Below are 15,933 nucleotides of genomic sequence, written 5' to 3'. Positions count from 1 at the left end.
TAAGCACTTGATAGTATCCTGGGGAGAAACCTCTCTCTATATTCAGGACTTGACTATCTAAATAAATGAGGAAAAATAGACCAATTTTGACAATCAGCGACACAATGGAATTCTGTCATATTGATTTTAGCGCTGCTAAGCAAATTTAGCAAATTAAAAACTGACCAAGTTCACCTGGGAAGATGTATTTAATTATAGAACATAAATGTGTATGTTGAATGACAGGAATGTTTTAAATCTAAATCTGAAATAGGTTAGATTTAAGTTTACTATTAGAAGAAAAAGGATTAACAGTGAAAACAAAAAAAGGTGGATTTACATATAACTATCTATATTCAGGCCCTTCCAAACTTTTAATCCTTATTTTTAAAACATTGTCTAAATTCTGAAGCTGATTATGAGGGCACAGTTCAAAAATCTAAATGCAGATTTTTCATGCAACAGTTTCCTCAGTACTCTTTCACTGACCAATAAGGGTTCCTTCCCACAACTCATTCAGTGATCACTCATTTAAAAAAAATTTAATCACTCACTAATATTTAGTGGATCATACAGAGAGTTACATTTAAAGCTTGCAAAAATAAACCAGTTAGTCTAGTACACTTACCATCTGCATGAATCTTGAAACTAAAGGAGTAAAAAAATCGTAATTTAAATATGCAGTTCAAATTATTTTAAAGGAACATGGATTCCCGAAAGTATGAAATAAGAACTTCTTCTATAAAACAGATACAGACTTACAGTTTCACAAGTAAGACATCTGGTTTCATTAGTTAATGTTCCCTGAAAGATCTCATGAACCCAGGTTGGGTCTGGTGTGCTGTTATTGTTTTCATTGTCGATACTGCCATTAGGTAGACGGCCATTTTGTTTGTCCTGCTTTCTCTCTTCTTGTAAAATATCAGCAATTGTGTTTAAAAGATAGTTTAAGAACTCATGCGCATCCTGCTGCATGTAGTTGTCAAAGAGCTCTAAAACATGAAGATAAAATAAAATAACCAACTAGTTAAAATGTAGAATAAAAAGTCCAATATAAAACTTTTAAAATGTAAGTTAAAATATGGCATTAGCAGAACTTATTTCATAGACATATGCAATCAATTTTAATCTTAAAAAACAGTGAAAACAATAAAATTAAAAAAACTTTGGCAGAACAAGGTACTGTATAGATATTTGGATAAATAATACAGATAAGGGATTCTAAGCAGAAGTTTATGATGTAAACACATATATTGGAAGAGAAAAGTGTACTTATGGAAAAGGTATTAAGTCTAATACAATGCCTTGAAATAGAGGTAAATATTGATTAGGATGCTTTCTCAAAATCTAGCCCTCCCCGTGCCCCCCCCATATGTACTTGTTACAAACCAAATAAGGTAAAATTGCATTAAAATGATTGCAGAGTACAATCTATTAAAATCTAAAGAAGAAGACACCATATACTATAGTTCAATGCCACCATTTACATTCAAACAAATCCTAAGATATTAGGCAAAAGTCGACATTGGTCTATGTCAAGAATCATGCATGACTAAGTACTTCTATAACATTACTTATAAAACCTATATTCCACAAACTTGAAGTTTGGGGATGAGAAAGTGCAGTGGTGTATAAGAACAGTCTTTTTATCCCATGTGCTTAGAAACTACCTAGAGTGAACAGGCTCAAAAGAAAGCCTTAAAGAACAGGTTTATTCATAGGATGGTTCAGTCAAGCAGACACACAGCTTTCAACAGAGAAACCTTTCCTGACTCTGCCTTCATCAAAGGAAGAATATGACCACTATGGCCTCACAGGCCAAGTCTACGGAGGTGCGAGGTTTTTGTTTTTAATTACCATCACTGCACTATCACAAGTGCAGCTCCATAGGTGCTAGCAATGATGAAAACACTAGTCTAAAAAAGATGTCAGTATTTTTAATGAGTATCATCTAACTGTTGAAAGCCATTTTAAAAATGGTGGTAGCTGCAGGTCCCTTGCCTACATATGGCTAAAAGGACTTAGCCTAAGACTCAAAGTGGACAGGAGCAGTGACAGGCAATCACCAAACTTGTTCTCCCTTTTTGAGGAGTTGACTCAAAGGAATTGCACATTCTCCTTAATTACCAACTCAAAAAATATTGTATGCCTGCATAACTAATCATGCAATTCCTCCAGTGGGGCTCTATATATTGGTTACATAGCAGAAATTGTGTTTATATCTAACAAATTACAAGTTGCAACTTGTTCTTAGTCCAAGAACAGCAAATGTTAGCTCATAAGTGAAAGAATGGTACCATAAATAGAAAGACTAATAGAAAGAGGTCATCAGTTTAATATGGTGCTAGCAAAAGGATATTCACAGAAGCTTACATTTCTGGAGAGTATATTTAAAGTTACATGGAAACTTGGCGAGTCTATTTTAGGGAGTCTGAAAAGAAAACAAACACGTGTCTTAAGAGTTGCTAGAATAGGGAAAAATTGCTAGTTTGATTCTAGATCACTAAGAGGGTCTAAGTAAAAAGTGTCACAGATCATCTACAAACCAAGCAGCTTCCAGGCCAAGACACCACTATACTTTTGGGAGTTAAAAATAAACTAACTAGATCCCAGATCAAACCAGCTAAAATGTCTCTATTTAATTGAATATTTAAATTGAGGTGACATAACAAATAGTGCAAGTTTCCTGAAGGTAAACAGCTTGTGTCAGAGGTTCTAAGCAGTATTGCATCCAGATTCCAGTATGGTGCATGTCCGATCAACAGTCTGATATTAAGCACAGTGGATCTAATCCCACAGATGTCCTTGCCATTATTTATTTCAAGGATCAGGAGTGATTGGAACAAAAGGAAACAGAACACCTCCATTTGGTTAATGAGAAACTGCAGACTTGAAGCATGTCAGGTTTTAAACTCTTCTCATTACCATATACTGTTTAGCATGAATTTTAATGCAAGAATAGAGTCTAGAAATGATATAGAGGTAAAAGATTCTGAGCACAGAAAGAGTCTTGATCTGAGAGCTGTGAGGATATAAAAGCCTTTATGAGTGATTGGTCTTTCTTGATGAGAGAAGAATCCAGATTGGGTTTTCCTTTCTGTCTCTCCTCTTTCATGTATGTTTGGATTGATACATAATACATCTATTATTCTTAGGAAACTTATTTTTATAAAAAATTCTCCATTGTAGCTATCAAGAAAGTTATTCATGGACGTACTTTTTTATAAAGTTAATTCGTCAGAATGGTTAATACTTCAGTGTACATAACCACCACCAAGAATCGGCCATCTGGCAATTCAGCAGTTGTCTCCTATAAGTCTATACCGGTGTGGCCAAACTTACTGAACCTCTGAGTTGCATACAATAATCTTCAGAAGTTAGAGAGTTGGGGCACCCCTGCCAGGGCTCGGGGCTTCAGTGGGAGCTTGACTGAAGCCCCAAGCTCCAACAGACACCTCTCATGAAATACAGAATCTTTTTTACTTCCAAATCCTCATTTGAATAAATCCCAAAGTCAGCAGTGATTAGAAGTTGACATGTTTGATGAGTGATGTTATAGTATTTTAAGTGTACATATCACAAAACACCATTATTGTCATCACCTTTGCTGGCAGTCTCAGCAGAAGTGCCAAGAGCTAAATGGCATAGAGATTGAACTATTCTCTCACCTCTACAGACAGTCACTCACCATCAGATTTAAGACTCACTGGTGTGTAGCTTAAGAAAGCTTGCACAATACTACTACCCATGCTATAACTGCTCTATTGAAAAGAGATTATCTTCCAGATCTGAAAAATTTACCATTTTTCATGAGCAGTAAATTCACTTAAGGCTAGAAATAAATTGTTATGCTATCCTAGAGTAGTTTGAGTTTATTATGCAGTCTTCATAATATTTGAATATGTGAAAAACATCTGGAAATATGGCCCAGGATGGATTATACGGGTATGAAAATTTCTGCGATATGAAAGTGTTGTCATATTTAACTTGCATAAACCAAGCAGGGAAGTTTTTACTGAAAAAGATTACCTGCAATTAATTTAAATAAAATATACAATTTACAAGCATTATGTTATATTTCTTCTAAATCAAGTAGCAGATCTATTAAAGGCTTTAATTATATTTTAACACAGTACATAGAATTATTTCATAAACCATACTAATCAACAAGCATTACAAATACCAAATAGGAAGTGTTAAATATCTGAAATTATGCATTTCCACAACACTAGGATAAAGTATTACTGATTTTTAAAGAAGAGTATATTAATCCTAAATAGAAATCTTAAGTCCTAAGTATTATATAAACATGAACTAAACCCAATTTAAGCTATAATCTTCCAGTCAAAGCCTGAACATGGAAAGACAGACCTTCAGGGCTCATTTCGCACTTTGATTATTTCATTTAATTATTAACACTCTTACTAATAAGTGCTAACATTCTGGAACAACTAAAGGTTTCAAATTATTTGATTTTAACATGTGAAATAAGACATGAGAACGGTCATTCTGGGTCAGATCAAAGGCCCATCTAGCCTAGTATCCTGTCTTCTGACAGTGACCAATGCCATATGCTTCAGAGGGAATGAACAGAACAGGTAATCAAGTGATTAATCCTGTCACCCATCCCCAGCTTCTGGTAAAAGAAACTATGCCTCTGCCCAGTTTCAAACCAGGGCCCTTTTGCATGTTAGCCCTACATGATAACCACTACACATAAATGCAGATGAGAGATAAACATAGCACAAAAGTTTTAAAAACAGTAATTTTTGACAAAAATCTACAAATTCCACACTGGCAAAACTGCCTCCAATATTTGCTAAGCACTGACTGAGCTCAGTTCTATATGAGATGGGGGAGAAGAAAAAAAGGGAAAAAAAAGAAAGAAGACATGGACCTTGCTTCAGAAAGGACAAAGCATTTCTCAAATGCGGCCACAAGGGGCTTTTCTTTTGCCCACAGGCTTCTGGGCAGCGATGGGGGGAGGGACAAAGCAGCGGCCCCTCCCCTGGGGCTGCCAGGAGCAGTTGGGCTCTGACCCCCTCAGGATCCACAAACACTGGAAAAGCAGACAGCCGTTGTGAGTTCTCCACCTTCCTGGGGGTGGTAGGGTAAGCCTGAGCCCCGGGTTGGTGGGAGCAGGCTCCATCCCCTGATTACAGGGCTCTGGGCTCACGACTCTCCGCCTGCCACCACACCTTCAGGCTTGAAGTGGTTTCCATTATATACAGGATTTCAGTGGTTCTCAGCACCCTCACTATAAAAGTTGTTCCAGTGCCCCTGCCCACTGCCTCCCTCCCACCTCCCCATCCACGGTCTAATTTGTCCCTTGGCTTGACAGGGCTGAGTAAGTCTGCTGTGAAAAGTGATATTTGTATGTTTGTTAATATCACTTTTCACTGCCTCCCAGCTAGCTACTAAATCTGCTGCTTGAAAAGTGATATTAACAAGCATACAAATATCACTTTTCACAGAAGCAGATTTATTAGCTAGCAAATCGAAAAAAGACAAACACAACCAAAAAGGCAAAAGAAACAAAACAACAACAAGAAAAACACCTTATTTGTGTTTCTGTTCTGTTTAAGTCCAGTAAAGAATAGAGACAACTGTACATTATTTTTATTATTATTATTGAGTCTGGAAAAAAAAAAAGCCCCCACATAAATAAATTAGTATGATTTGGTCATGTATATGTGCATACTTATTTGTTTTTCCTAAAGTTAATTAAGTATTTTAGGGAAAAAAATGTCATAGCTGCCACTGCAGTCTGAGGCTACCAAAAAAAAGTGTTGTGAGAACCCCAGCGTATGCGTCATCTTTTCTGTCTTTTACAGCATCAAGCACGCTTGTTGTACTTAGCAAAAATATTTTACATTAAAAAAATATTTCAACCTTTCAATTTCAGTATTAGGTCACAATTGATGTAATTAGTATACACAGAACAAAAGAAAAATTAAGAAGGTACCATTTTCTTTTCGTAATCTTGTTATAAACTTTTTCGGAGGTATTACTCCGACTTTTTTCTTCTGTGTAGCTATGCTGTGGAAGAGATCAGCTAAGCATGTAAGGAGGTTCTCTTTTTTTCTCGGTTGACTCTTGTATGCTAGGACTTTTTCTCGAAATGGTCGACAAAAATAAAGTGCCTGAAGAACTGAATTGCAGTAGCACGTGTTCCCAAACTATAAAATAAGAAAAAAAATTATCGTGTATTGTATTTCTACAGTGATGCAAGATTAAAAAAACTAAATATAAACATACAAGCAAGGGCAAATTTTCTGGAAGGCATTTCTTGTTGATTTTCAGATAGTAAAAAATCTCAGGCAGCAAGATAAATAATGGAGAGCACTCCAGATAATTTTAACTGATACATACCTCAATTATTACAAACATGAAGACACAATTTAGTATGTGTTATTAATGCTTTACAGTGCTGTGGAACTGTAAAGTATTCAATAAGTGCTCAGTATTTACCTAGTGCCAAAAATGTACACAGCACAGTATAAAGAGTAAACTGAAAAAATGAGATTCTCTGCCACACTCACTAAAAACACCACTCAGTACAAGAAAGAAAGAACAGAGTGTAATGTAGTGTTTATGGCTGGAATTCTTCATGGTACAGGTAGGTGGGTCTTCAAGAAAAATGCATGGTCCTCGGCAAGTCTCCCCATCTGTAAAACGGAAACATCATATATCTGCCGCACATGGATTCTGTGAAATGTAGTTAACATTTGTATAGCATTTTAAAAATGCAAAATACTATTTTCATCATATAAATTGTAAAATCATAGAAATGTAAGGCTGGAAGGGTCCTCAAGAGGCCATCAAGGTCATCTTCCTGAGCTGAAACAGGACCATGAATACCTAAGAATACCCGATAGGTGTTGTCTAACATGCTCTTAAAAACCTCCAGTGAGAAGGATTCCACAAGCTGTCTCGGCAACCTATTCCAGTACTTAACTATCCTTATCATTAGAAAGGCTTTTCTAATATCTAACCTAAACCACCTTTGCTGCACATTAAGCCAGATACTTCTTGTCCTACCTTCTGTGGACATAGAGAACAACCAATCATCATCATTATAGAAGCCCTTACCCTAACTGAAGATTTATCAGCAACCCTCACCTACCTCCTTTTTCTAAAGACTAAATATACTCTATTTTTTTAAATCTTTTCTCATAGGTCATGCTTTCGAAACCTTTTATCATTTTTGTTGCTCTCCTCTGGACTCTTTTCAGTTAGTTCATCTCTTTCCTAAAGTGTAGTACCCAACACTGGATGCACTATTCCAGTTGAGGTCTTACCAGTGCCAAGTACAGCATAACAATCACCTCCTATGTCTTATATACAATACTACCGCTAATACATCACAGAATATTAGCCTTTTTTTCCCCCAACGGCATCATATTAATTATTCATATTCTATTTGTGATCCACAGTAACCCCTAGACCCTTTTCTGCAGCGCTACTGTCTAGCCAGCTATTCCCCATTTTGTATTTGTGCATTTGAATACTTTGCATGTTTTTATTGAATGTCATCTTGTTTATTTCAGACAAATTCTCCGAATTATCAGATTCTTTGGAATTCTAATCCTGTCCTCTGTAATGCTTGTGACCTCTCTCAGCTTCATGTCATCTACAAATTTTATAAACATATTTTCCACTCCATTATCAAAGTAATTAATGAAAATGTTATGTATTGGTGCATGTTGGTAGTTTCAAACTATAGGGATGTACTATGATAAAGCCACTAATACAAACAGTTATCTGGGGACAAGTTGAGCATGTTCTCAACCTAGAATGGTCTAACAGTTCCTTTCATTGCTTTGGGAGTATGGGAAAAGCGATTCCTTTGGCAGCTCTCATTTGGGACTGCATAACCAACAAAACCACCATATACAATGCAGTCAGAAAATTGGAGACCAAAGACAGACATCTGGTTTCCATATTTTCAGTTGATTTCAAGTACATTAATAGAATACATATCTATTGCTAAATGCTTTAAAGAGTCACGGCTCCTACAATTTAGAATATAGGTAATCAGGATGAACAGAGGATGAGAACAAAAACAAAACCAACCCAATTCCCTATCCCGCAAAAAAGTCGTGTCCCCATCCCAAAAATTATTCTCCAGGAAAGGCTGCTTTCAGTAGCTCAAAGTTTTTAATATTACATGAAAGATACTGATCACTTTATAAACAAGAATATCCAAAACAATTGAATTTTTGTTTAAATATGAAATGAACATTTTTAATTAATCAGTGAATTTCAAATATACCTTTCAAAATTTCCTACAGAAATCAGAGCAACAAAGATGTAGACAAAAGGTTTCACAATTTCCAGATTGAAAAAGTACACAGACTGGTGACATATTAATTGGGAGAGTAAAACACGCAGAAGGAAGAGAACCAAAATGCATAGTGAGCAGGAGACATTAAAGCTATGGGCCAAACTGAAAGAGATGGAATTCAATATAAATCAATGTAAAATTATGTAGCTCATGCAGAACCAAGCAGCATTTGGTGCTCTGGTCCATCCAAGGTGAAGCGCTATATTATATTACTGGTTGTCTTTACAATACTCTCATCACCAAGAAACAAAATTTAAAAACTGTTACATCACTTCAGGCAGTGCTACATAAGTTCTTCTAATGGGATGCAATTTTCACAATTTGCCAACTGTCAGTTATGTAATTAAATTTTATTATTGAATAGAATATCCAGAAATTTTCCAATCTTCCTCTCTTTTTTGGGCTGAATATATTTTGAAAGTTTCAAGAAAAACTGCAATTTTTATTTAGGCATTTCCACACTTCTGAGTGCTTTAACACAGCAACTATAGCAGTAAGACTTTTTGTATGTAATTATTTATATAGACTGTGATAACAACCACAGCATGCTATGTACTTTTCTGCTTTAGAGTACAGTAATCTGAAAAAGTAAAAGGTTAAAGATGAGTAAAACACAAGAAACATGAGAAATAGTTCTATATTTATTCTAACATATATACATATTGTACCTTTATGAGATGCTTAACTTTTAACATTAAGTTTACAGCAAGTCAGATTTCAATAATTTTTTTCCACTGACATTATATTAATGTCGTACGCAATTTGCTCCACTTTAGTTCTATCACTTAGTATTTCAAAGCAATCAAATTATCAACTGAAACTTACGTTAACTAAACCAAAATAGTGCTCATTGACTGGAAACTGCTCCGGACCAATCTCTTTCTCTAAAGTTGAGGCATTGGCGCCCTGGAAAATAAAACAATGAAATCTTAATATTCACAGGTTCTATGGTTCTATCTATTTATTTATAGTTCTATCTACGTCCACAGTGTAAACATGTAGTGTAACTAAAGAAGGAAAAAAATAATTAAATGGCAGTTTCTACCAGAATATAAGGCCAGTTCTGCAACGGTCAATGTGACTAACTGCACACACAGATGGACAGTTACGCATCTAACTGGTAGAGTATGCACAAATGAGGCATGCAAATACATACTCACAGTTCTGAAAATCTGCCTCAAAATGTCTAATATGAACAACAGTTACTTGTTTAAAAAGAAAAACAGGTGTTCAATTGCTTTTGAAGTAGGATGTATTTATGTAGAGGACAATTAACCTCTATGCTTGGAATTAACTGCCTATATTCCACAGTGCACATTTATTCTACCAAAATTAAGTAATTGTTTATGGCAATTTTAAACCAAACACATTGAACATACCGGAAAAGCATGTCTGACTGAGTTTGAACCTTCTGATCCATCAAAATAAATATAATTAATTAATTAATTAAAGTTTTGGTCAGAATTTGGTACTTATTCCTAGGCAATCCATAACCTGGGGCTAATCCAGCCAAAACAGGCATGCCACAGCTTTCAGGCCATAAATGCTCTGGATTTCCTAGACTCTGTAACAACAGTTACGCCTTAGTCAAGTGAAGAAAGGCAAAGAAATGCAAAAAATTAATCTGACTGTAAATCTGCAGAACAATGGATTAGGTGTCTGCTCTGCCTCCTTCCCAGGGGGTGGTTTTTAAGACCCAGCCCAGTTATTATATACAGCAATTAAAATCTTGGCAATGATTAGAGCGAGAACTAACAGAGCATGCTTAGCTAGTCCTAATTAGCCAGCAATACAGAAAAAAGTAGCCATTTTAATTGTTGGTGTTTTTTCTGGCTGACACCTCCAGAATGGAACTTAGTCAGGGAGAAGAATTAAATTGCCATCTCCCCTCCCTCCGCCCAGCTCTTAAAGGAGGCAGAACATCTAGCAAGTATTCCTCAGTCTACACCCCATTAATATTTTTAAAACTCTCAAAATATAACATCACCTAACCTCTCTTGAACCAAGACAGACAGGATTATGTTAAATCATTTTACAATCCCTTAAAAGATATCTTTATTTCTGTGTATGTTCTGGTTAATTCACCTTTATATAATATTTACTGACCTGCAAAAGTCACATGTATTTTTGCATAACTATAAATAAAGCACACCAAAACAATAAGACATCAGTTTTTTTCTGAGCAACATTTGCACGCATCAAAATGCCTGGAATGTACTATTATACCAGGATTACATTTTACAGAAGTTAGGGAATGCAGATTATCTGCAAGGAGCAAAGAGGATTGTTTGTTTTATTAATATTATAGTTCTGCAATCTTCAAACTGGTTTTCTATAAAGTTATATCATCTTGGCCTAATGATCACCATCTCAGCACTAACATGTGGGAGACATTATGGTACAATATGAAGCAGTAAAGGCTGGAAATGCTGCAAACTTTGTAAAATACGGACAGAATATAATAATGTTGCTTATTTTGATGTTTTGGTGATGTTTTCATCTGACACACTTTTCTACTGGACTGTCACCCTACTGCTTCCCTCACCTCCAATACACCAGTTCCTGTCAACAAAGGAAGTTAGGTTAGTTTAGCATGATTTGTTCTTAACAAAGCCATTTTGGTTATCACTTATCACTTTATCCTTTAGGTCAGTGGTTCTCAAACTTTTGTACTGGTGACCCCTTTCACATAGCAAGCCTCTGAGTGCGATCCCCTTATAAATTAAAAAAACTTTTTTATATATTTAACATTATAAATGCTGGATGGAAAGTGCAGTTTGGGGTGGAGGCTGACAGATCGTGACCCCCAAGAAGTCCTGACCACCAGTTTGAGAACCTCTGCTCTAGGTGCTTACAATTTAATAATTTGTTTCAAAATCTTTCTGGGTATTGAAGTTATGAAGATTGAGCTTTAATGACCCGAGTCTTCCTTTTTCCCTTCTTTAAAGATTATAAGCAGAACTCTGCTATACTTAAGGTTAAGACCAACTTCCTGTTTAAAGCTTGACGGTTCCAAGTGTTCTAAAATCCTTACGGTTATTCAGATTGCCTTGAAATCTGTGTGCCTCAGTGGGTTCAGTGTAGGCTCAGTAACACAAATTTGGGGCCATTTGGATAAACTCTCTTTTTGGGAGAGTTGTTTCTTAAAATTGACCTATTCTGACACACAGAGAACAAACCAGTACTCAGATCATCACATCAGGATCTCTGAAGCTCAAAGGTTACCCTAACAGAGTGCATGGCACTCCCCTCCCCCCACCCTTCTGGGGAAATCAAATTGGAATGTTATTTAAAAAAAGGGTTTGCTTCTCCAGATAGGCCCACTCCAAGCAGTGGATTACACTGTGCACAGGTAGAGAGAGCAGCTAACAATCTGAAAAACTCTCTCTACATCACAGAACCTGTGTGGCTCTGATGGTATGTTACAGTCATCAAATCTGAACACAGGCACTGAGAGTATGACTCCAAAGTAGAGCAGAAATCTGAAATTGAAAGAAGGGATAACGCTGATGTAATCTGGCTCTGTAAAAGGGTTATTTTCATTCTGAGGAAATGTAATCAGAGTACAACAAAAATTTCAGAAGGCACTGAAACTACTTTTTGAAAAGAAAAACTATGAAAGCAAATGCTTGCTAGGAGGGCAGGATGACCGGGATGAAAGTAGATGGGAATAAGGGGAGAGGACCTGGAGGAGGGGGGTTAGAGGATGGAGGGTGGTGGGGGGGCACTGGGAAGGAGATATGGGGGTGAGCGACGGGGGACTGGAGAAGAATAGGGATAGGAGTGCCTTTCACTCTACATTCCCCTCCTGAGTATGCTACAATATGGTAGCCCCCAGCCCATCTACAGGGACCTAATCCCCCGCTTCTCTTTCTGGGGAGGGTATGAGTAACTTGAGACCATTACTCCTTGTTCTGTCATCTGCCACCACTGAGAACAGTCTAGATCCATCCTCTTTGGAACCCACTCTCAGGTAGTTAAAAGCAGCTATCAAATCTCCCCTCATTCTTCTCTTCTGCAGACTAAATAATCCCAGTTCCCTCAGCCTCTCCTCATAAGTCATGCACTCCAGATCCCTAATCATTTTTGTTGCCCTCTGCTGGATTCTTTCCAATTTTTCCACATCCCTAAATCATTTTTGTTGCCCTTTTCTGAACTTTTTCCAATTCCAATATATCTTTTTTGAGATGAGGCGCAAGATGTGGGTGTTCCATTTATTTATATAGAAGCAATATGATATTTTATGTCTTACTATCTATCTCTTTCTTAGTGATGTCCAACATTCTGTTCATTTTTCTGACTGCTGCTGCACATTGAGTGGATTTTTTTAGGGAACTATCTGCAATGACTCCAAGATCTCTTTCTTGAGTGGTAACAGCTAATTTAGAGCCTATCATTTTATACTGAATTTCATCTACCATTTTGTTGCCCCGTTACCTAGTTTTGAGAGATACTTTTGTAGCTCCACGCAGTCTGCCTGAGACTTAATTATTTGAGTAGTTTTGCATCATCTGCAAATTTTGCCACCTCACTGTTTACCCCTTTTTCCATATTATTTATGGATATGTTGAATTAAGAACCCAGGGGACACCACTATTTACCTTTCTCCATTCTGAAAACTGACTATTTATTCCTATCCTTTGTTTCCGATCTTTTAACCAGTTACCAATCCCTGAAAGGACCTTCCCTCTTATCCCATGACAGCTTACTTTGCTTAAGAGCCTTTGGTGAGGGACCTTGTCAAAGTCTTTTTGAAAATCTAAGTACACTATAGCCACTGGATCCCCCTTGTCCACATGCTTGTTGACCCCCCTCAAAGAATTCTAGTAGATTGGTGAGGCATGATTTCCCTTTACAAAAACCATGTTGACTCTTCCCTAACAAATTGTGTTCATCTATGTGTCTGACAATTTTGTTCTTTACTACAGTTTCAACCAGTTTGCCCAATACTGAAGTCATGCTTACTGGCCTGTAATTGCCGGGATCATCTCTGGAGCCCTTTTTAAAAATCGGTGTCACATTAGCTATCCTCCCATCATTCGGTACAGAAGCTGATTTAAATAATAGGTTATAGTTAGTAGTTTTGCAATTTCACATTTGAGTTCTTTCAGAACTCTTGGGTGACTACCATCTGGTCCTGGTGACTTATTACTTTTAAAACCTCCTCTAATGATACCTCAATCAGGGACAGTTCCTCAGATTTGTCACCTAAAAAGAATAGCTCAAGTTTGGGAATTTCCCTCACATCCTCAGCTGTGAAGACCGAGGCAAAGAATTGATTTAGTTTCTCTGCAATAGCCTTATCGTCCTTGAGTGTTCCTTTAGCATCTCCTTTAGCATTTCCACTGGTTTAGCAAGCTTTCTGCTTCTGATGTACTTTAAAAAAAATTGCTATTACTTTTTTGGCCTAATTATATTTTTACACTTCATTTGCCAGAGTTTATACTCCTATTTTCCTCACTAGGATTTAACTTCTTTTTAAAGGATGCCTTTTTGCCTCTCACTGCTTCTTTTACTTTGTTGTTTAGCCACGGTGGCACTTTTTTGGTTCTCTATGCTTTTTTAATTCGGGGTATACATTTAAGTTGAGCCTCTATTATGGTGTCTTTAAAAAGTTTCCATGCAGCTTTTGCAGGGATTTCACTTTTTGCACTGCACCTTTTAATTTCTGTTTCACTATCTTCCTCATTTTTCATAGAATCATAGAATATCAGAGGTGGAATGGACCTCAGGAGGTCATCTAGTCCAACCCCCTGCTCAAATCAGGACCAATTCCCAGACAGATTTTTACCCCAGATCCCTAAATGGCCACCTGCAAAGACTGAACTCACAACCATGGGTTTAGCAGGCCAACGCTCAAACCACTGAGCTATCCCTTCCCCCGATTTTTGTGTAGTCCCCCTTTCTGAAATTAAATGCTACAGTGTTGGGATGCTGTGGTGTTTTCTCCACCGCAGGAATGTTAAATTTAATTATATTATGGTCACTATTACCAAGTGGTCCAGCTATATGCACCTCTTGGACCAGATCCTGTGTTCCACTTAGGACTAAATCAAGAATTGCCTCTCCTCTTGTGGGTGCCAGGACTAGCTGCTCCAAGAAGCAGCCATTTAAGGCGTTAAGAATCTTTATCTTTGCATCCCATCCTGAGGTGACATATACCCAGTCAATATGGGGATAACTGAAATCCCCCACTATTACTGAGTTTATTTTAATAGTCTCTCTAATCTCCTTGAGCATTTCATAGACACTGTCACCATCCTGGTCAGGTGGTCGGTAATATATCCCTACTGCTATATTCTTATTATTAGAGCATCGAATTACTATCAATAGAAATTCTATAGTACAGTTTGGTTGATAAAAGATTTTTACTTCATTTGATTCTATGCTTTCTTTCACACACACAGTGCCATTCCCTCACCAGCAAGACCTGTTCTGTCCTTCTGATATATTTTGTACCTTGGTATTACTGTGTCCCACTGATTATCCTCATTCCACCAAAATTCTGTGATGCCTATTATATCAATATCCTCATTTAATAGGAGGCACTCTAGCTCACTCATCTTATTATTTAGACTTGTAGCACTGGTATATAAGCACTTAAAAAAATTGTCACTTTTTAGCAGTCTGCCATTACATGATGTAATTGAATGGGACTTTTCATTTGACTGTTTCTCATCAGATCTCACCTGTATTTTATCATCTACCGTCCTCTCCTCACTAGGACATAAAGAATCTCCATTAATAGAGCCTCCGCTAAGGGATGCCTCTATCCAAATGATGTGCTCTTTCGCATATGTCGGCTTTCCCCCAGCTCTTAGTTTAAAAACTGCTCTATGACCTTTTTAATTTTAAGTGCCAGTAATCCATTTTGGTTTAGGTGGAGCCCTTCCTTCCTGTACAGGCTCCCTCTTTTCCAAAGGTTTCACCAGTTCCCAATAAATCTAAACCCCTCCTCCCTACACCATCATCTCATCCATGCATTAAGACCCTGCAGTTCTGCCTGTCTAACTGGTCCTGCGCATAGAACATGAAGCATTTCAGAGAAAGCTGCCATGGAGGTCCTGGACCTTTATCTCTTACTTAGCAGCCTAAATTTGGCCTCCAGCCTAAGTTAAGTTCTTTGAGATCTACTGATGAAAGCATTATATAAAAGCTAGAATTACCTAGTCACAATAACTTTTCAACTATAAATCTAGATGAGAACTGCAACTACCTAAATGGCCAATAACTCCTACCAACATTTATCTTCCTGTTAAAAAAAATAGGAAATTCAATTTTATTAATGCAGAGATAAGTAAAGGACAGCTGCTACCTGCACCTGCCTTATACTCAAACACTTAACCTACTTCCCAGAGTACTCCACCAGTAAATTTAACAACTATTTCATACCCTTTTACAACCCCTTAAATACTTACACACAGGATACTGCCTAAACCTATACTTTCCCTCTATCCATAATTAAATCCACAGGGTGCCCTCATATTGCACCTCACTACTGACAACACTCATGGCAAGAAGATCCCAGTGCCCTGCTTCTGACACAATCTATACCAGTCTGGATCATTTTGATCCAGACTGGAACTTCAAGGTATATATGCACCACT

General features: G+C 37.1%; 1 protein-coding gene across 1 annotated transcript in view; it reads right to left on the bottom strand.

The window, feature by feature from the left end:
* USP12 (ubiquitin specific peptidase 12) overlaps window positions 1-15,933 on the bottom strand; it is a 79,551-nt gene that overhangs the window by 42,719 nt on the left and 20,899 nt on the right. The window contains exons 2-4 of the mRNA XM_050937296.1: window positions 9,152-9,232; window positions 5,945-6,158; window positions 742-971 (exon numbers count right to left, since the gene is read on the bottom strand). Of these exons, the coding sequence (XP_050793253.1) occupies window positions 742-971; window positions 5,945-6,158; window positions 9,152-9,232 (525 nt within the window). The remainder of the gene's footprint in view (window positions 1-741; window positions 972-5,944; window positions 6,159-9,151; window positions 9,233-15,933) is intronic.

The sequence above is a fragment of the Gopherus flavomarginatus genome, chromosome 1, assembly GCF_025201925.1.
Source record: "Gopherus flavomarginatus isolate rGopFla2 chromosome 1, rGopFla2.mat.asm, whole genome shotgun sequence".
NCBI lineage: Eukaryota > Metazoa > Chordata > Testudines > Testudinidae > Gopherus > Gopherus flavomarginatus.
The sequence above is the reverse complement of the archived record's forward strand: the minus strand, read 5'-3'. Positions and strand labels throughout refer to the sequence as shown.